Source organism: Mya arenaria, chromosome 4, assembly GCF_026914265.1.
Source record: "Mya arenaria isolate MELC-2E11 chromosome 4, ASM2691426v1".
In the NCBI taxonomy this organism is placed as follows: Eukaryota; Metazoa; Mollusca; class Bivalvia; order Myida; family Myidae; genus Mya; species Mya arenaria.
In genome coordinates, this window is record NC_069125.1 from 38,069,934 (window position 1) to 38,091,695 (window position 21,762).

At 32.8% G+C, this 21,762-nt stretch overlaps 1 protein-coding gene across 1 annotated transcript in view; it reads right to left on the bottom strand.

The window, feature by feature from the left end:
* Positions 1 to 4,196: 4,196 nt before the first annotated feature.
* LOC128231547 (ferric-chelate reductase 1-like) overlaps positions 4,197 to 21,762 on the bottom strand; it is a 35,634-nt gene continuing 18,068 nt past the window's right edge. Inside the window, exons 9-22 of the mRNA XM_052944540.1 lie at positions 21,264 to 21,373; positions 20,499 to 20,678; positions 19,736 to 19,834; positions 18,723 to 18,903; positions 18,363 to 18,473; positions 17,892 to 18,010; positions 17,078 to 17,164; positions 14,839 to 14,910; positions 14,446 to 14,545; positions 13,825 to 13,962; positions 12,292 to 12,348; positions 10,028 to 10,066; positions 7,727 to 7,797; positions 4,197 to 6,482 (exon numbers count right to left, since the gene is read on the bottom strand). Of these exons, the coding sequence (XP_052800500.1) occupies positions 6,360 to 6,482; positions 7,727 to 7,797; positions 10,028 to 10,066; positions 12,292 to 12,348; positions 13,825 to 13,962; positions 14,446 to 14,545; positions 14,839 to 14,910; positions 17,078 to 17,164; positions 17,892 to 18,010; positions 18,363 to 18,473; positions 18,723 to 18,903; positions 19,736 to 19,834; positions 20,499 to 20,678; positions 21,264 to 21,373 (1,487 nt within the window). The 3' untranslated portion in view covers positions 4,197 to 6,359. The remainder of the gene's footprint in view (positions 6,483 to 7,726; positions 7,798 to 10,027; positions 10,067 to 12,291; positions 12,349 to 13,824; positions 13,963 to 14,445; positions 14,546 to 14,838; positions 14,911 to 17,077; positions 17,165 to 17,891; positions 18,011 to 18,362; positions 18,474 to 18,722; positions 18,904 to 19,735; positions 19,835 to 20,498; positions 20,679 to 21,263; positions 21,374 to 21,762) is intronic.

Consider the following 21,762-nt stretch of genomic DNA (forward strand, 5'->3'; position numbering starts at 1 on the left):
TTAGAATTTAAACAAGTAGGAAATAAAAAAATGTAAAAAAAAAAATCAAGGGCCATAATTTGTATTTAGGCTTAAACGGAGTTATGTTTCTTGTTGTAAGATGGTCGTAAATTTGAATTTTATTAAGTGCGTTTAATGAACGGGATAGAAGTTTTTTTTATTGAAATCCCAACTTGCCCATAACTTTAACTTGCCAAAAACTTTAACCTAAGTCAATCAGGGGCCATAACTTGTATTAAGGATATGGAGTTATGTAACCTCATTGGGTGATGGCCCTGAACAATTGTGTTAAGTATTAAGTCAATTGAATGAAGGGTATAGAAGTTATTAAACAATATCCCAACCTGCCCTAAAACTTTAACCTAAGTTCCATAGTCAATCAGGGGTCATAACTTGTATAAAAGATAATATGGTGTTATCTAACCTCATTATGTGATGGCTCTGAACATCTGTGTGAAGTATTAAGTCAATTGAATGAATGCTATTGGAGTTTTAAGTGAAAATCCCAACTTGCCCTAAAACTTTAACCTGCCCTAAAACTTAAACATAAGTCAATCAGGGGCCATAACTTCTATTTAGGATAAAATGGAGTTATGTAACCTCACTATGTGATGGTCCTGAACAACTGTGGGAAGTATTAAGTCAATTGAACAAAGGATATAGAAGTTATTAAAAAATATTCCAACTTGCCCTAAAATTTTAACCCAAGTTCAATAGTCAATCAGGGGCCATAATATGTGTAAAGAATAATATGGAGTTATCTTACCTCATCATGTGATGGCCCTGAACAACTGCTTGTGGTATTAAGTCAATTGAATGTAGAGTATTTGACTTATAAGTGAAAAGCCCAACTTGCCCTAAAACTTTAACCGATCGCCGACGCTGGGGCGAGTAGTATAGCCCACCTATTCTTCGAATAGTCGAGCTAAAAATGAAACGATTAATCACTTAATATGTTAAAGAAGCGTTTGTAATTTAATATAATTATATCCTATTAACTGTTGAAAGATCAATCTCAAATTATATGTTATGCTATTAACATGTACATGTTGTATATATACACACTGACATGCTATGTATAGGATAGATCACGTATCAAACGGCTACTCGTGATCTATCAGACTTAGACAACAGAAAGTGTATTGCTTGTTTCTTAGTCCGATACCATTCATTTGTATAAGAAAAATGTCAGGAAAGCGCAGGAAACAAACATTTCTGTAGTATTAAGAACGTCCTTGTAACATAAGTAGGTGCACGATTTGCACGAGATTTACCAGTTGAAATATCCGACAGAAAACAGTTGTGTGTGAAATTTATCAAACACTTTTGCAGGCCTATGATTGGCCGGCTGGAGGTAGCTGTTGTCTAAATGAGCAGTTTGTGATACCTTGCAGTGGTAATTTGTTCAATCTACATTATGTCTCTTCAATTGATTCAAAGTGTATTTTAAGTCCTCGCAAGATAACTGTTATGAAATAGATTAACGTGATACTCTTCTTCAAAATAAACACATACACATGTATAACAAACACACTTTTGAGTGATACACCTTTAACTACTAACTAAATAATGCATTTATGGAAAATATTAATTACTGATAACAATATTGGAACCGTGTAATTAATTGTTGAAAACGCAAAAATATCAAATGATTTGTGAATGCTAAAAGATTTGCTGTGAACTACTATAGTTTCATAAGGTAGAAATACAGGTTTTTCTGCAACTTTTTTCAAGTTAAACTCGGTATCCTTCATAAAAACCATTGTTTTTGACATTTTTTCATCCTTTTTGTTATATCAAAACAATTGTATTTATTGTGTTACATCTTACTTGGGAGAAAGAGTGCATCTTTAACTTTTGCAAAGACTATAGTAGATAAAAACTTAAACTCTCTGAGTACAAATAGTTATAGTAATTTATTTTTTATGACAGGAGTAAAATATTTAAACTCTCCCTATATGTTAAAAAGCTCTTGTTATTAGGTAAACACAATCCCTTTTATGCTTACAACCTTACAACGACTCTGCATGTGTCATTTATAGAAAAAATATGTGATTGGTATAGCCCTCTATTTTTTACCATTTATAACTTATTAGCCAAACCATAAACAAAAGAACATGCAATTTGAAAGAAGAAAAAAAACCCTGACAGCATGTTGACAATTCAATTAAAGATATCAACAAAAATGCCACATCGACACATTTGACTTAGCAAAGCAATATTATTTTATTGTTTATCATTCAACACAGACAGAAGAAATTAGAACAATGCAATCTTCTGTATTTCATTTGTATTAGAAAAGCAATATTATAATAGTATTGTACTCATTAAATCATTCAATATAAAAAGAAGAAATTAGAACAATGCAGTCTTCTGTATAATTAGAACAATGCAATCTTCTGTATCATTAGAACAATGCAATCTTCTGTATCATTAGAACAATGCAATCTTCTGTATCATTAGAACAATGCAATCTTCTGTATAATATTTTTATTAGAAAAGCAATATTAATTTAGTAATGTACTCCTTAAATCATTAAATACAGAGGGAAGGAATAATAACAATGCAATCTTTTGTATAATATGGTAAACATTTATTGAATATCTCACCAAACTAAGAGGTAACAGAGAACATACCGTATACATCAGGGGTAAAACAGGCCTACAATCCTGAAAGAATTAATTGAGTATGATGAATAAAGGCCAAAGCAGGGTTAAGGGGCTTAGACCACTAGCCGTTAATATATATCTCAAATACATTTATATCCATTTTAATGTACTTCTTACTATTATTAATGCAAACGTCTAGCAAAATCAAACTTAACAAATGTAAGATAGTGGGTATGAAATTCAATGCTTCCAATCCTTGTATACAAATAATTACTAAACATTAAAAATACTAAACATAAAAAAATATGAAAACTAAATTGCAAATTCTTAACTTAACCTTCTTATTTGAGTGTTTTTTAAAAAAAAGGACAAAAAAAAATCAGATGTGTAAGTTATAACTGGCTTTCACAAAATACAATATCAATTCTTAATATAAAATGGTTGGAAACATTTAGCACCATACATTCAATGAGAAAAAACATAAGTACTAAAAACATTGTGAAGAATATTACTGACAAAAGCAATTTGTATCATAAACCAGTGCTACCATGACAATGCTGGTTTTATGATCTAATCCACAACCTTATGACAAAATATTGTAAGTTCACATAGCTTAATTTAAAAGTAAGCAACTTAGTATTTTACATATGAATCTAATTAAGTCTAGAATAATATGTTGAGCCAAACTATATGTTTAATACATACATTTTATTACAACCAAAAATAAAAGATTCCAAGAATAAAGGACTCAATAGTATGATGCTTTGTTAAATAACATTGCCCGTTATTGTACAGTTCACTGGAATGTGTTAGTCCCTATCTAACGTACAAACAAAACCATTACTTCTGGGTTTAAAAAAAAAATGGTTTCTCTGAATCTTTGCTTTAACTTACCTTAATGTTTGGTTAAGTATTCTATTAAGAGATTAAAACATTTCATTTGCAACCTTTGGCTTTTCTTTTTCCTAGGATTAACAAAAAATGTGCAAAAATCACTTGAGCATTTAAAACTGACCCTGAACAAGAACACTATTCAAAATATCAGATCTATCAGTAAAATGGAACATGAGAAATAGAAGGTATAAGAACAAGGGTTGTATACAAACATGGTTGTTCAAAAAATAATTAATGAGCATAAAATCTACATGATACATTGATATAAAATCTAGACCTGTTTTCATATTGATATAAAATCTACTTTATACATTGAAATAAAATCCAGACCTTGTTTCATATTGATATAAAATCTACCTTATACATTGAAATAAAATCCAGACCTTGTTTCATATTGATATAAAATCTACCTTATACATTTATACAAACTGTACACCTTGTTTCATATTGATATAAAATGTACATGAGACATTGATATTAAATGTACACCTCTAGATTGAAAGAACTTTTGTTTTATAAATTGTTGTGTTTAATTGAGTGTCTGTCGGCGTGTACATGATGTATATTGAAATAACTTAAATTGTTATGTTAATTAAACATGATTTGTATTGAATAATTATATTCAAAACATCAATATTTCTTGTATACGAATGTAAAAGTGAGATGCAGATGTTTTATGATTTACCAAATGCATTTTGTTTGTTTGTTTTTCTTCATAGAAGGCCACATTGTAAGTAGGATGTTGTTATTGTTGAACCTGTAATTATGTCATAATGTGTCTTTACCTTCTCTAAATAAAGATATTATTATTATTATTATTAAATAAAATGCACATGATGCATTGATAAAAAAAGGTACACCTCGTTTCATATTGATATAAAATCTACATTATACAAATGTACATTGAAATAAAATACAGACCTTGTTTCATATTGATATAAAATCTACATTATACAAATGTACATTGAAATAAAATCTAGACCTTGTTTCATATTGATATAATATCAACATTATACAAATGTACATTGAAATAAAATCTAGACCTTGTTTCATATTGATATAATATCAACATTATACAAATGTACATTGAAATAAAATCTAGACCTTGTTTCATATTGATATAATATCAACATTATACAAATGTACATTGAAATGAAATCTAGACCTTGTTTCATATTGATATAATATCAACATTATACAAATGTACATTGAAATAAAATCTAGACCTTGTTTCATATTGATATAATATCTACATTATACAAATGCACATTGAAATGAAATCTAGACCTTGTTTCATATTGATATAAAATCTACATTATACAAATGTACATTGAAATGAAATCTAGACCTTGTTTCATATTGATATAAAATCTACATTATACAAATGCACATTGAAATGAAATCTAGACCTTGTTTCATATTGATATAAAATCTACATTATACAAATGTACATTGAAATAAAATACAGACCTTGTTTCATATTGATATAAAATCTACATTATACAAATGTACATTGAAATAAAATCTAGACCTTGTTTCATATTGATATAATATCTACATTATACAAATGTACATTGAAATGAAATCTAGACCTTGTTTCATATTGATATAAAATCTACATCATACATAGAAATGAAATCTAGACCCTGTAACATATTGATATAAAATCTACATCATACATTGAAATGAAATCTTGACCTCATTTCATATTGATATAAAATCTACATCATACATTTAAATGAAATCTTGACCTTGTTTCATATTGATATAAAATCTACATGATGCATCGATATAAAATCTACATGATACATTAATATAAAATCTAGGCTTTATAACTCTTATTGATATAAAACTTACAGTTAATTTACAATGAAACAATTATAGATATCATAAAAAGAACATAAACTGACATATAAAAATCAACTAGCTAGTAACATGTACTGTCCAAAGCAGCTAAGAAACTACCAGATACTATGACTTGACTAAACCTGTAGTCAATGTACAACAAAAGTTAGAAACAAAGAACAAATTGGGTTTGTAAAATAATTGCAGTGTTATAATATACTGTGTTACTTTTAAAATAAATTTGATTTCGCTTAAAAATTATTATTGCAAAAGTTTATGTGTTACTGGAATAAGTCACATCATTTATAATACCCATAACAGTTACTGTAAAATGATAATGTAAATTGCAAAAACATTTTTTAACAAAAAACAGGTTAAGAATATGGTAAAACGGTTGAAAGACATGTAAAACAGTTTTAGGGTTTAAAATATGAAAGCTTAAAAGGTATTGCAAAGCTATAATACTTTTAACACCTTAAACAATATTGCAGAGAAATATAACATAAAAATGAGGTAAAATAATCAGAACTCAGAACTTATGTTAAAAATTACACACATTGTTTTTTGTTAAGGAAGTAACTGCTCTTGTGTTTATCTTTTTTTTCTTCTTTTTTTTTGGGGGGGGGGGGGGTGGGGGGGGCAGGGGGTGATGGTGTGGGGATTTGCAAAGCATCTTTATTCATTTTAGTTTAAAATTTAAGAAGGTTTTAACTGCACATTGACTTCAAAACTTAATAATATGCTTTCCTATTTATTGTGAATGGTCAAGGAATTTTTCACTATTCCAAACAGGTAAAATATATTGAGATTTTATACTGTAACAAACAAATTTGAATATCCCCTATATATTTACAATTTGTTTAAGATGCTTCACAAACACAACCACTAAACTCTTTAACATCCAAGGAGAAACATGAAAAGTTTCATCCCTTGAATTAAGTAGGCTGATAAGCCTGTTTGGCTCTCGGTAAAACGAAGGTTTATATAATTTCTTGATCCCCAATGTCCCCTCTATTTGTCATGGTCATGTTCCGACTGTCCACCTCGAGCTATCATGACAACAACAGCAATGGTCAGCGCCAACAGCACAATCATGTGAAACAACAGCAAACCTAATTTGACGCCATCAACCTGCTGGAAGAAGTCAGAAGGTCGGTGTCAAAGTTACATAAAAATAATTAAAATTAAACATAAAGTTCACTTCAAAAGGAACTTTTCAGATCTATTTTTTCTATCTATGTTTGGTGAACAAAAATTAGTTTCATTCGGATTTTTACTCCTCGACCATATTTATCGAAAACAACCTCGGATGTATGCCGGTACATCAGTTGAAGTAGTTCGTAAATTTTTAAATAACATCATAAATTAAATGAAGTGTTTAAGCTTGTATTTATTGATCTAAGTTTAAATTGATTGCATGTGAAGTGTATTATTGCAATCATTGCAAACATAATTAAGATTACCAAGAGTTAAGTCATTAAGTTTAACTGCTAAATTGAAATTACTACGCGATCTACATGCAGCGGACTTAAACACCAATACTAATTTCTGAGTATGTAAACTGTCCAAATACATCAGAGGTTGTTTTTGATAAAAATGGCCGAGGAGTTCCAAATGATGTTTGTTTCCGACAAAAATCTCATTCTGAATTTGTTACATATTGAAACAAATCAACAACTTTGCAGTAAAAAATCAAATTAAAGCTTCTAATGTTAAATCTGATTTAAGTTATCATGATGGACTATTTTTATTTTGAGAAATAAAGGTAAAGAGTGAAATTCAGCTTATTGAAAAATTATTCTTAAGCCTGTTACACAGAAGGCCCATTTTCTAGAAACTTCATATAATATACTTAACAGGCGAAATACAAACAATAACATGATATTGATAAATGAAATTGTTGTGAAGATACATTGTAGCTCCTTTTTTAAACCTGCACTCTCACAGATTGAACGTTTTGACAACATTTTCATTTTCTTGTTATGGAATGACCCGTTTTAATGCGAAAATGCATGAAAGCGAAAATGCATGGAAACCAACCTGCTGACAAGAATCAGATTGCAATTATTCATATTGAAGTTCAAAAATTGATGTTTTATGCATTTTTCTTGAACAGCTAGTAAGGCTTTAAGCCATCAAACATTCATTTTTGAACGGAAATATGAAAATCTGCGATCCGATCTTTTGTCAGCAGTCTTGTATCACTGGTTTGCAGAATAATTGATATTTACCCAAAAATTGGCTCATTCCAAAACAAAAAATAGAAGTTGTCAAAACGGTTAATCTGTGAGAGTGCAGCTTTAAGTAGATAATTTACACAAATAATAGAAAAAAATATGAGCAAAGATTAATCTAGTTATAATGTGGGCCTGACTCACCGTCTGCTGCGTATCATTCAAGGATTCCCCTGCAGTTGGATCCTTCATTTCATATGCTTCACCTTGCTTGCCTGCAAACACAAACATTACAGTCTGACATGCCTTTACCATGGTGACTTTATTCATAAAACACCTCAATACAGTAGGAGTATCTGAAAGGAACTCATGATTTTTACACATACAAGGGTTTTCCCCTTAGTGACTAACATATATTCTGGTTATACTATTGAAATCAAGAAAAACAACATCTTCAATCTATGAACATTTATATAACAAAAAAAATAATAACCATCATTTTTGAATTTTATAGAACTCATTCAGTTGAAGCCATTGATAGGTTACAGCTCTCATTCTAATTTGAAACTTAAAATCTTTCTGAAATATGACTGTATATTTTGCAAAATTATAATGTGAATACACATAAAATTAGTAGTGTTAGAAGAAAACAGTAAAAGTTATAGATTTGTAAATAGATAAGCATTAATTGTGTCCATCAAATCTATTGTTCCTGCTTAAATGATTTTTTTCTCTGAAAAAATTAAATTCAACCACAATATTCAAGATAGTTCTACCCTTCCACTCTTTGTGAATTTTTTTTATTTGAATTACAAAGAAATACTTTGCTAATCTATTCATGAAACCCCTTCATACAGGGCTGTTTTCATGATTTTTATTGGTAGACAAAAAATCAAAATATGGTTGTGAATATTTCACGAAAGGACTTGTGATTCATATGCATCAGCAATCAGTCATTTGGCATAGTGCAAAGGCAGAATGTAACCCTGCACAGAGCTACCCAGATTCTTTAACATGAGTGTATAGCACTGACACACAGTGCCCTGTTTAACATCTTTCCTTCAAGATGGTTAGTATTTTTAGTACTAAGTATTCTGAAATCACCTTTTAATATAACAAAAATACCATTAACCATTATACATGCTTTTCAATAACAGCAAAGTAAAGCAAATCAGAGACATACAAGATAAGGTTCTGTTATCAAATATGGCACATAGGAGATATATACCATATTAATCACGAGACAGTGCTTGTTTTGAGTGTTACGATAGCATCATTTAGTATTTTCTTGTGTTACACTTAAGCGATAAGAGTAGAGTAAAATTATTCAATAACGTTGATGCTATTTCGCCCTTCTAATATAGCGTTCAACCTCTTACAGGAAAAAGAATAAACAATATATTTTTGGTGATGTAGGTATCATGTGTTAAAAGAAATCTTGAATGAGTTGCCGTTTCATGCCAAAAATTATGAACTTGTTTTCATTATGAAATATTTATAAAGCTTGCCAAAGGTTCACTTTATGAATTTTCCTAAACTTGTTTTATAGACTTGTATTAAAGGACATTAGGCATGTAAGATACTGTATTTATTTTATGCTTCCAGGTAGGTTATTGAAATATAAATGGTGGATTATAATTACCTCAATAAAAACACTGTTTGGAAGAGTGAGTTTATCGAAATATAATTCCACTATTTTATCAGATTTTACCCGTTTCATTGTTAAAATGGTAACATACCAGCTATCCCCAAACATTATGTAACAATGTCAGAACAAAATGCAACGACATCATTTAATTTTGTTTCCGGTATGACCTCATTTGGTTAAATTTTTTGCAATGTTCCAATTAAATGTCAATCAATTTTTGTTTTTGTTACATTTTATAAGTACAGAATTATAAGTCTTCTTTGTTTCAGTATACAATATATATACTCGTGAAATATTACTTTTTGTGCTTACTTGGTGAAGTATATTGCAATTTATCTTAAACTGAAACAAACAATTATCTTCTATTTCATTTCTTCATAACTTCATGGTCAAATACTGCTGTAGATGAATACACAAATATTATGTTGCATGTGCTGTTTCCTTTTCTCCATTAGATTTGCGTAAGAACAATTATCTTATTTGAATGATTTAAATGATAGAATACTTGAGTGCACAATGAAAACAAGTCCCGTACATTTATTTTGAATGATGACGTAACAATAGTACCTATTATGGTTGTATTTGACCATAAAATGGTTGGTAAAATTTCCTTAAGACATTTAACTTACTTTTACGAATAGGAACCTTAGACATATTCCATACAGGTTGAAACATTAATTTATAGACAGCTCCAATGTAAATTTTACATCATTATCCATCCATAGATCTAATACTAGAAATTCACCCAAATGCAATAATTTGTGCTCAAGCAACATTGGCAAATTGTAAGCTCCTTTTAAGGCAGACTGTACAAAGGAATAAACCAAGTAAAACAAAAGGTAGAGGTAAGTCATTACTATCATAGCGTAGAATCGGTATGTCTCCATCGTCCTTGTCTGTATAAGGAAAGAAATACAACAGTGTATTCACAATGGTACCAAAACAATTCCATTCCAGCATGCACAAGCAAAAAGCCAGCAAACCTAGATGTATATATATAAATATGAGGAAAAGTACATCACTTTGAAAACTCTTTGAAATAGATTAGGAACTTGAAGTTTGCAGAAAATACAAAGACGCTTAGATCAAATGATTTTTTGCAAAATGCATGTTAATGAGATGCTGACTAAAATCAAGATTGGCCATATGAACTCTCACATTATTTTACAAACTCTTCATGTGCCAAATGTGGACACTTCTGACTACTTTTCAAGGTAAGTTTTAGATAATTGTATCAACAAGCTACTAAAGATTGTGTATTACAAATCTAATAAATCCAGCAACTATTAAATGCAATTTCTCAAAATATTTCGAATGAAACTTAAGTTTAAGCTCTGCTTGAATAAGCTTATTCTATGCGTAGAAGATGTGATCCATGGCTTACATACTACTCAAAATTTGCAAAGGATTACCTAGGCTAAAGCTTGGCTTCTTTTAACATGCCCTTATATGGGCTTTAATTTTTGCGTTACAGATACAAGGGTCATTGCTTATTGGTTTTCAGTCTTTATTGTATATATTTAACAATAATATTCCAATTGCTTTTTCAGCTATGCTTTAGCTCAATATAAAATAATTGCTAGATTTTTATCCCTTTTTTTTAAATGGTGTTTGAGGGAGACATTTCACTTTTTTTCTCAGATGACTTTTGCACTGTTGAATATTGTGTTCATGTTCTTTCTAATATTGCATAAGGGACCATATACATATGTTTCTAGACGAATCACGAAAATGACGTTACAATTCTCCATTTTTACATCTTAAAATTACACATCAACACCAATGAATAAGTGCTGCTCAAAGACAGTACCGGAACGATACCCATATACAGACCCTAGTTCAACTTTTTTGTTGAATCAATAAAATCTTAGGGGTGGCGGAAAGAAGAGGGAACAGACAGGGATGCAAATCTAGCAATTAATTTATAGTCCCCTAACTTGGAAATATTGATGTTGACCTTGACCTCATTTTCAGATGTTTTCTCACCGAGTTTCCGCAAAACACCCTGCGCGAGGGTCGGGATGAACCTATCTTACACGAGTGGCTATGGTAGATGCTTTTTCTCCCAGCTAAGTTAAACAAAATTAAGCAAAAATGTATTTTTTTGCTGGAACTCTTTTGTGCTTAGTGAAAATAATTGCGATCGGTCTTTAAATAGTTCTAAGAAGAGTGAAGCATTATTTCTTGAAAGGTGCGTGAAAACTGTTTTCGGGTGACATTTAAAGCGAGAAATAGTTAACTAGCATTCTAAATATTGCCACAAGACAAGGTTTCCATGATGCGCTTCAAACAGACCCTACAGACGACAGTCTTCAACAAGGGAGGTAATTACAATGTGGTGACCATTAAAAGAAGTTCCATACGAGCATTTTATCTTCGCCCGTGGGCAAGATAAGAATTTCTAGCATGGTTAAATTAATGGATCTATTTATCTGAGGTGGGAGAAAAAGTATTCTCAATGTATACCTGGCAAAACCAATTTGCAAAAAACCTAAGGCACAAAATAAAATAATGAACCACTTGTCAAGCCAAGAAATCTAAATTCAAACTAACACATTCTCTTTAATTAAAAGGAAATGTCATGCAGCCTGGTAAAAATATTCATCACACACAATAATGTGACAACAACAGCCATGGCACTGAACTATCAAAACTAGCGAAAAACAGCTTAATGCAGCCAACACTTAGGTTTGTACGTATTTCAATATAAAAGTCATTTTCTCCTTTAGATTAAAACATTGAAACGAAATACCACCATGTTTCAGAAAAGAGAGCAAATCTAAGACAAGTGTCCTGATTTACCATTTAAATCCTTAGAACATGATGTACTTTTAATGTAGGCAAAGCGTTGCTTAATATAATCCATACAACATTTGTCAGAGTTCTCTTTTCCTCAATAATATAATAAAAACACTCATAAACTTTTATACCTTAGAATACATAACATGCATGCTTAAAACAAGTACTTTCTTACTTTTAAATGTCGTAGACATAAGATAACATTTGAAAACTCTGCATTAATGATTGTATAAAGCTAAAATACATTTTTAATACACCCCCAGCTTCCTAAGAATTGGCTTACAGGTACATTTTAAAGGGTATATTTTGGTGTTATGCATACCTGCATCAGGACTTTTGTCCACTTTGTTATAAGACTTCTGTGTGATATTCTTTTGGTCTTTGCAGAAAAATCATTGCAATTAATATACAGTAAACCATTAACAGAAAATAGCTTTTTATCACCTTATTTCATTTAGTCATTTAGTCATGAATTAAATGACAGAAATCTCGAGTGTATTAAAAGTTAAAATTTGCTACAATGGAGGTCGTGTAAAATTCAGTGGTCAAAATTAAAAGAAGCCTCTAAGATCAGCAATAGCTTAAGAGTGCTGGGGAACAAACACAAATGTTTTTTTTCCCAATAATACATGAGCCAGGCTAGTTCAATACTAAAATATTCAATAGCAACTGAGACCTCTAGCAAGTAAAATAAGGATTTGGGCTTGCAGGTCCAAAGTTCTAATACAGTCAAAACCTGTTGGCTCGATATCCCAGGGACTTGCCAAAATACATCGAGCCATGCAAATATCAAGCCAAGCAGGAATGCTTGCAAAGAGTAAAACAAAATCGGTCTTTACATCCAGATCGAGCCTACAAGGAAATTGACTCAAGCAATATCTAGCCAATGGGTATCGACTGTATTGATAAAATGAATGTGAAATTAAGGTAGGAAATAATATTCATAAAAAGGTCACTATATATGTATATATGAACAAAAGACAGTTAAGTTTTAATATATTGTGGGGAAAGAAAGGGAAACTACGCTACTAATGCCATAGATACATTTGCATTATCTTTGTTACAAATGTATACTTAGATAAATAAACCAAATGTTTTGCAAGAACTGAAGTAATATTATGCAACAAATAAACACAATGTGGCCATCTTCAATAATCAACAAATATATCCTACTGTTTATTTTTGTAAATCTCTATTCTTGGTTGCTTTTAGATATATATCCAATGATATAGTTTGAATGAAAAGATAATAGCAAGATTATTTATATTTGCAAGTTGAAATTTGTATTTGAATCTGTCAACAAATAGTTTGACTCCAAGCGCAAAAGCATGATTGATCATATTTGCATGTTGAATTGTTAATTTGATTTCTGTTACTGGCAGTATTCAACTGTAAATCTTGATCATAAATTATTTTGTCATACACTCATTGATAAGAAAGATGGCCGCAGTGTGATAAATGACTATAAACATTGGCCGGATTGTTCACAACTTTGTCAAAGTAAACAACGTTGTTAACGTAATTGTTGTTAACGTTCAATTCTTTACTGCTCTGAAAGATTAATGGATACACTTATGACAAGCAGTATTTTTTAACAAAATTTGAGTGTTTCAGTAGCTGACAACTGAACTCGTTTATTCACGTCTATGAGTACATCATAAGATATTTCACATTTGAGATGATGTTGTTAATAACTGTTGTTAACTTGAAAAAAGTTCTGAACAATTGGCCCATTGTAAGGGATAATTGAATTTGTAAACCGAGCTCAGTGATGCACAGTTGTGTTATATAAACAATTTATTCAGACAAATATTAATCGCTGCAGAGAAAACAATATGACCAAACTCCGACTTACCTCTTCTTTTGACGCAGTCATAGATGTGAGATGATGTGTGAATAAAGATGATCCATCCCACGAATACCCACAGCACAATGTTGGTGTTGGCTGTAACACTCTCTTCTGCCAGCCATAATCCCGAAAACAGGTTCACAACTGGGAAAGATATAGGAAGGATATTACATGATTAAATTATATTATATGATATTATGCAATTAAATAATATTATATGAGTCCTGGCTCAGTTTCTACAAATGAAGCTCAGAATGTTTCAGTGAGAAGTGAGGGCGCTAACCACTACCATGATGCTGACTGGACAACCAACAGTATACATATTAATCAACATTGAACTAGAGTGACACGGAGCAAAGCCATCAAATGTCCATGATTTTTTTTTCATTCAATCAAGAGGGTTAACTCAACAATAATGAAAGCTAGAGCCATGGGCCTTGTCAAGAATATGAGTATTGTTCCAACTGTTCCAAGTTTCATTTGCATATCTTAAAAAAGGTTTTTGATTTTGGCTACGGTCAATTTTTTGCACAGTGGTGTGGATGACAACAATACCAAAGCTTAACAATACTGTTAAAAAACAACAACAGGATAACAAAAAAACTAAAACATTAACATGTGCTTTACTTGACAATGTATGTGCAATGGAGCCTGCACTGCCATGAGCAACGTTGAATAGGACTCTCTTTGACTCGCCCGGTTTCGGTCTGCACATTGCCATCAAGGGCTGAAAGCATGAAATAGTTAATTCAAAAAAGAATTTAATTACAAAATATACATTATATTATCATCATAAACATGATATCAATAGCTAAAAATCATAAACTAAGTGAAATTCTTTATACATGTAGTATAATCTTTACAAAGTCACATAACTATTTAACAACAAATTTCACGGGACTCAAATTTTGCGTAAACTTGTATTTATAAAACATACAAGGCTTTTTACTTAAAAATTGCATGAAAACTAAGCAGATATAAAGGCTTTGGGGAAATAACATTGAACGGTCTACCACTTACATTTATGAAGGTGAGTGCCATCACAACAATTCCAATTATTGGATGACTTTTTTCAAAGTTGCTTCCATCAATCTGTAAGAAATAACACTACAATAAGGCAAACAGAGTAGGTTCAGGAAAGTTTAGGTGGTACTCATTTTCTTAAGCTCTATTGTTACAGAAGAAAACAGCTTGTAGAACAACTCTCTAGTCTGTTATCTTGGTAGATATCAGTACTAGTGTCCATTTTAAGAGGCCATGAGAAAGTGCCCCTAGTGGGGATCGATCTCGACACCATTTGGGTGAGAGGTTACACTTATACCACTAGACCACTCTTAGCCTGGTGGGGATCAAACTTACAACCTCTTGGGTGAGACACAGATGCCTATACCACTAGACCACTCTTAGCCTGGTGGAGATCTCATCCACAACCTTTTGGGTGAGAAACAGACACCTATACCACTAGACCACTCTTAGCCTGGTCGGGATCACATCCACAGCCTCTTGGGTGAGACACAAGATACCTATACCACTAGACCACTCTTAGCCTGGTGGGGATCACATCCACAGCCTCTTGGGTGAGACACAGATACCTATACCACTAGACCACTCTTAGCCTGGTGGAGATCAAACTTACAACCTCTTGGGTGAGACACAGACACCTATACCACTAGACCACTCTTAGCCTGGTGGAGATCAAACTTACAACCTCTTGGGTGAGACACAGATACCTATACCACTAGACCACTCTTAGCCTGGTGGAGATCTCATCCACAACCTTTTGGGTGAGACACAGATACCTATACCACTAGACCACTCTTAGCCTGGTGGGGATCACATCCACAGCCTCTTGGGTGAGAGGTTACACCTATACCACTAGACCACTCTTAGCCTGGTGGGGATCAAACTTACAACCTCTTGGGTGAGACCCAGATACCTATACCACAAGACTCTCTTAGCCTGGTGGAGATCTCATCCACAACCTCTTGGGTGAGACACAGATACCTATACCACTAGACCACTCTTAGCCTGGTGGAGATCTCATCCACAACCTCTTGGGTGAGACACAGATGCCTATACCACTAGACCACTCTTAGCCTGGTGGAGATCTCATCCACAACCTCTTGGGTGAGACACAGATGCCTATACCACTAGACCACTCTTAGCCTGGTGGAGATCTCATCCACAACCTCTTGGGTGAGACACAGATACCTATACCACTAGACCACTCTTAGCCTGGTGGAGATCTCATCCACAACCTCTTGGGTGAGACACAGATACCTATACCACTAGACCACTCTTAGCCTGGTGGAGATCTCATCCACAACCTCTTGGGTGAGACACAGATACCTATACCACTAGACCACTCTTAGCCTGGTGGAGATCTCATCCACAACCTCTTGGGTGAGACACAGATACCTATACCACTAGACCACTCTTAGCCTGGTGGAGATCTCATCCACAACCTCTTGGGTGAGACACAGATACCTTTACCACTAGACCACTCTTAGCCTGGTGGAGATCACATCCACAACCTCTTGGGTGAGACACAGATACCTATACCACTAGACCACTCTTAGCCTGGTGGAGATCTCATCCACAACCTCTTGGGTGAGACACAGATACCTATACCACTAGACCACTCTTAGCCTGGTGGAGATCTCATCCACAACCTCTTGGGTGAGACACAGATACCTTTACCACTAGACCACTCTTAGCCTGGTGGAGATCACATCCACAACCTCTTGGGTGAGACACAGATACCTATACCACTAGACCACTCTTAGCCTGGTGGAGATCTCATCCACAACCTCTTAGGTGTAGGGGCAGACACCTACACCACTAGACCACTATCACCATTACCGGTAGTATTATACCAGAATTTGTCAGGACAATGACATGGGTATTTAAATTACCGGTTTCTTTAAATGAATCTAAAGTGTTCAAAAATCTTCAACATTTAATAAAATCAATTTCATATATACATGTACATTTCTTCAGCCTTGCTATAATGCTGAATCACAAAGGAAATGTTTTAACACTTTTCATTTAACACTTATCAATGAAATGAACATAGTCCTTAAATGTACAAAAAACAAAGATAAACATTTGAATCTATCAAACATTTTTATTATATGGAAATAACCTATAGTTATTAAAATTTTCATTTCTTTTTAACTTTATGCTGTTGCGATAAATATCACCAATGCATTAAAAAATGTTGTTGCTGTTGTTGGTAATGTTATGAAGGAAACCGTACCTTTGCATATCCGCCAACCTTCACAAAGATGATAATAAACGATGCAGCAGTCAACAAAAACACCAAAACCATGCAGATGCGATGGACCTGAAATAAAAGCAATAATATAAAAGAGGAACATCAGCTGCTGTAAAAGCTGCTTAACCAACTTCCAGAGTTTTTGAAGTTTAACATGAGTGTGGAACGTGACTTAGTTTCAATCACCAGGTACTATATGTTGTAACTATTTTGTACCATACAGTCAAGGAGAGCATTCAGTAAGTTGCGTGCATATCAAGTGATTGTTGTTGTAATTTAAACCCACACTTGCTATTGCATGGTAAGAGCTTTGCCTACTGGTTACTGTTCTAATACGAGACTTAATAAATAAATAAAAACAAAGCTTTTCAATATGGAACAAGGCCTTTTTTTTCGCCCACCTCAGATCAAAGAGTAAACCAATATTTTGATAAACAGCCCAAACACGCTATGTCAAACTCTGTTATCTCAATGTTCTGGTTATGTTGAATGTTTTTTTAATGTGTTGGGTTCAGTTAAACTCGTCTAGTATTTCCGTTATAATAAATGATCATTATCTCTGAGTATTTCTGAGGTACCGATGACATTGACATAGGGAGTTTTGACTATATATGAAAAGCTACAACAAACCAACAGTCTAAAAAGTCACTCTAATGAGTTCCCCCTAGCCATGCTTTATGTTTAATCTTCCATTATAAAACTATAATTTAAAATGGAATTTAACCTCAAGTACCATTAACAGTGTCCTTGTTATATATTTTAATCAATAGAAATTATATCTGATTTGAATACTCACGACAAACCAACGCTTCAGGTTACACCATTCCATTCCCTCCGGCCACACTTCCTTGTAAAATCGAGCCATGAAAATCCCTGCACTGGCCATCAACATCCAAGCCAATACCATTAATATGCCTGTAACGTAGGAGACAATAATTATAGAACTGTATTTGAAATGGATTCTAAAATATCGATCATAACACTCAAATTTCTCACGAAAAAAAATCCTTTCTAACAGAAACAAACTAAGGTCACATGTTGGACGGTATAAATTGTATAATTTTCTGAATTTTAAAGTGTGTTTTTAGACTTTTAAAGAGAATTATTTTAAAGATACTTATTATACACCAAGGCTATGTCAATACCTCAACACACCAAGGACACCAAGAATTTAATAATACCTTAACTTTCTTTTTCATCGAGAAATAAACAGAACAAAAATCAGACACGCCAAAAATGTAAGTTTATAAAAACATCAACCACTTACCATGGACTTTATAGAGAAGATCATTTGCTGACGCCCCAATTTCCATGAAACTCTGGAAGTCTGCTTTTTGATCGGAAGTCAAGGGTCTAACATCATGCTTATTTAGAAAACCTACAAATCAGTATGAAGCACATATAAAACCTAATATTTAAAACCTTCAATCACTTATATTGGAAAGAATTCAGAAGAAATAAGTTAAGCAGAATATACCCTGAGAATAAAACTTACCTTGCTACTACTAAATATTTTTTTATTTTTATACGTCAGACAGGTTCATAATTTTGACTGCTAATGCAAACATGCTTCTAATAAATGAATAATATCTTCCTTATTGATTTAGGAACTTAAGCAGAAAGTCACCTGATGACGCTTTCCCATAGGCATACAGCAGTGTCCAGTCCTTATTCATATCAAAGAAAGTGTCAGGTCCAGGCCCGGTTGCTCTTTTCTTTTTGGCCTGGTAGACTTTCTTCCGAGAAAACTTGCATGTGAGGACTCCATCCTCATTCTTGGTGGTCATGTTGGATAAGCCATATTGTTGCTGAAATGTTGACAAAATGACATTTAAAGTAGAAAATTAGAAATGGCGGTATAATAACAGATTGCCGAGGATATGTGCCAAAAACGATTGATAGTATATAATATTCAGGTACAACTTTCTTTGCATTATTATTCTTGAATATTTAGTGTTAAACTTTACCTCAATTCAAAACATCTACGGTTGCATATTAGTAATTGTGTTTATACGCAATGCATATTTGCCCCCCGATGCCTTATTTACCAACACCTCAAGACATGATGCAAATTTGAGCCCTGTGGATTCTTGACACATATTTACACCAATGGTCTTATTTGCCCCTGAGGTAAATCACATGATATAAAGACAGCATAAAACCACCACCACACCTGTTGGAATGTTGTGCAACTGGGTGTAATGATAAGATCACCCATAACAACTTATTTTCAAATTAACACAAAATTACATTCTTATGCAAAATCCATATCTAACCTGCTAAATAATGGTTGCTGAGTGGGCGAATAATTGCAGGTATGTTGAGCGAATGATTTGACAATGAACATATTATATTATTAGGAAATCATCTTCAGTAAGAGAATGTCTGGAGATGTTTTAGGTATACTGCTCCTGGGCCAGTACTCATGAAAAACAACTAAAGTCATTTTCTATCTTTGGTCAGTGTTTAATTTGTTACTCTAAAATTAAAACAGGTGTGTATTATAAAGTATTTTAACATATAAGAGTGTACTTCAGAAATGTTCAATATTTATATCCTATGACAAGTGGGATATTCAAATCAGGAAAATTTCATATTTTTTTTATTAATACCAGATTTGTTAATATAGTAAGTGCTTACATCATCAAGTCTGTGGTTGGAAGGAGTATTATCATTATACGAGATGTACACGTCCACCCTGTCCTCAATAGACACACACTCGATCACACTATCATCACCCTGGAATAAAATGCATTAACAAGTTAACAGGCCTAGTCAAGTGTAACTGTAAGCAATGCTCATAAAGGAAAGTGATTGAAATTAGCTCATGCCTTCACCCCGAAAGCAATTCTGATCTGTTTAAAAATGGACTATGTGTAGCTATAAGCAATGCTCATAAACTTTAAGGACAGTGATCAAAATAAGCACCAGCCCGCACGCCTGAAGAAAAAAGTCTGGATTTTGCCACATGTTTTTAAGGACATGTCAGACTTGTGAGCTATAATCTAATCATTATATGAACTTATAGTATTTATGACGTTAAAGAAAATCTTTTTTTGATGCTTGTATTGTAAGGAAATAACGTAGCGGGGGTTATCTAACCTGTATCAAAGCAGAATAATATTAAATCATCACAATTTCCCCAACGGAGAATGTTTGTAAATATTGTATTATCTAAATGGACAGCAAGTTTTCCTTATTACATATCATGGTGATTATAATATAAACATTTTTACTCTTTTCTTTTGGTCCATTCTTTTCAAGTTGGTTATATAATTATGCAAATATATATTTCAATGTATCACATTTTTTTCTACTAAAGCATGTGTTTATCAAAATGTCATGTGCAACATTTTCAGTATTCAATAAGAAATATATCTTAATATTCAATACAGCATCTTACCATTTTGTCATCACTTGACAGTCCGATTGCGCAATACCCACTGAGTGGTCGGGCACAGGTAAGGGAGAGCACTACATCATCAGCTTCATCTTTCCAAGTGAGCAGAAAGCTACATTTACCTCCGTTGCAGTCGTGGAAACATCCAAGAGTGCTGCCACATTGCTTATCTCTTGTTACCGTCTGCAAATATCAAATATTGTTACAGAATCATAGTTAACAAGAGCACCTCATGAGTATTAAAATGCCCATCTGTTGTTATTTTTCCTGTTAATCAAGGAGAATAACTTGTGATTTATTTAAACCAGAGTTATGGGCTTTGCTACACATGCGCTTTTGCAAAAATTGACATAAGTGTAAATATCTTAAATGTTTTTTTTTCATGACTTGCAAAATTTGCAGTTTCCAACATCAACACCAAAGCTGTTTTGAAAAAAAGATGAGCTTATTATGTTTTATTACCTAATATCGTAGGTCTAGAGACTGTATGCGCTATGTATTTTATGAAACAAAATGACTTTCCGAGTTGTTACAAGGGCATTACACAATGAGCTTTCCCACACACACAGGTGTATGGTTATCGTAAACATGTGTATGTACTTTCATCTGCAACACCTCGGCTGATGTTCTTGGAAATAGACATACTCCATGCTAAAATGACTTTAAAAGCATCATGTTTTCAAAGAAATAAAACTGGTTTATAATAAAATGGTTTTGTCACACACTATATATCAGAAGTTGAATATGAATATTGTATCCCATATTTACCCCAACAGGGCCGTCTGTAGTGCCAGATGATGAATCTCCGGTATACAGAGACAGGAAATCTATCTTCGACTGAGATATCACTGGTCTTTCAGAATGTCGAGATATAGTTCCTACAATAAAAAACAACCAATTGGTATTAAGAAACCTAAATTTAAAAAAATGATGTTTTGCTTGTATACAGCATCTATCATTTTCTAGTAAAGGTTTGCATTACTTTTGACCTACTGACCCAAATAACAATATGGGTAATCTTGTGACCATAACCATTGTGCATATACCAAGTTTTAAAAATTCAAGAACTTTTAAAGGAGGCATTTGCAAATTTAAGAACTTTTCACCCAGCAGCCTTTAATTAAAGTATCTTTAAAGTCTGTGGTCTGGTCAACCAAGCTTCACTGGCTACACAAACAACATACAGTCGAAACTTGTTGGCTCGATATCTCATGGCTCGATATCCTCGTTGGCTCGAACCAAATTAAAAGGACCGATTTTTATTTAC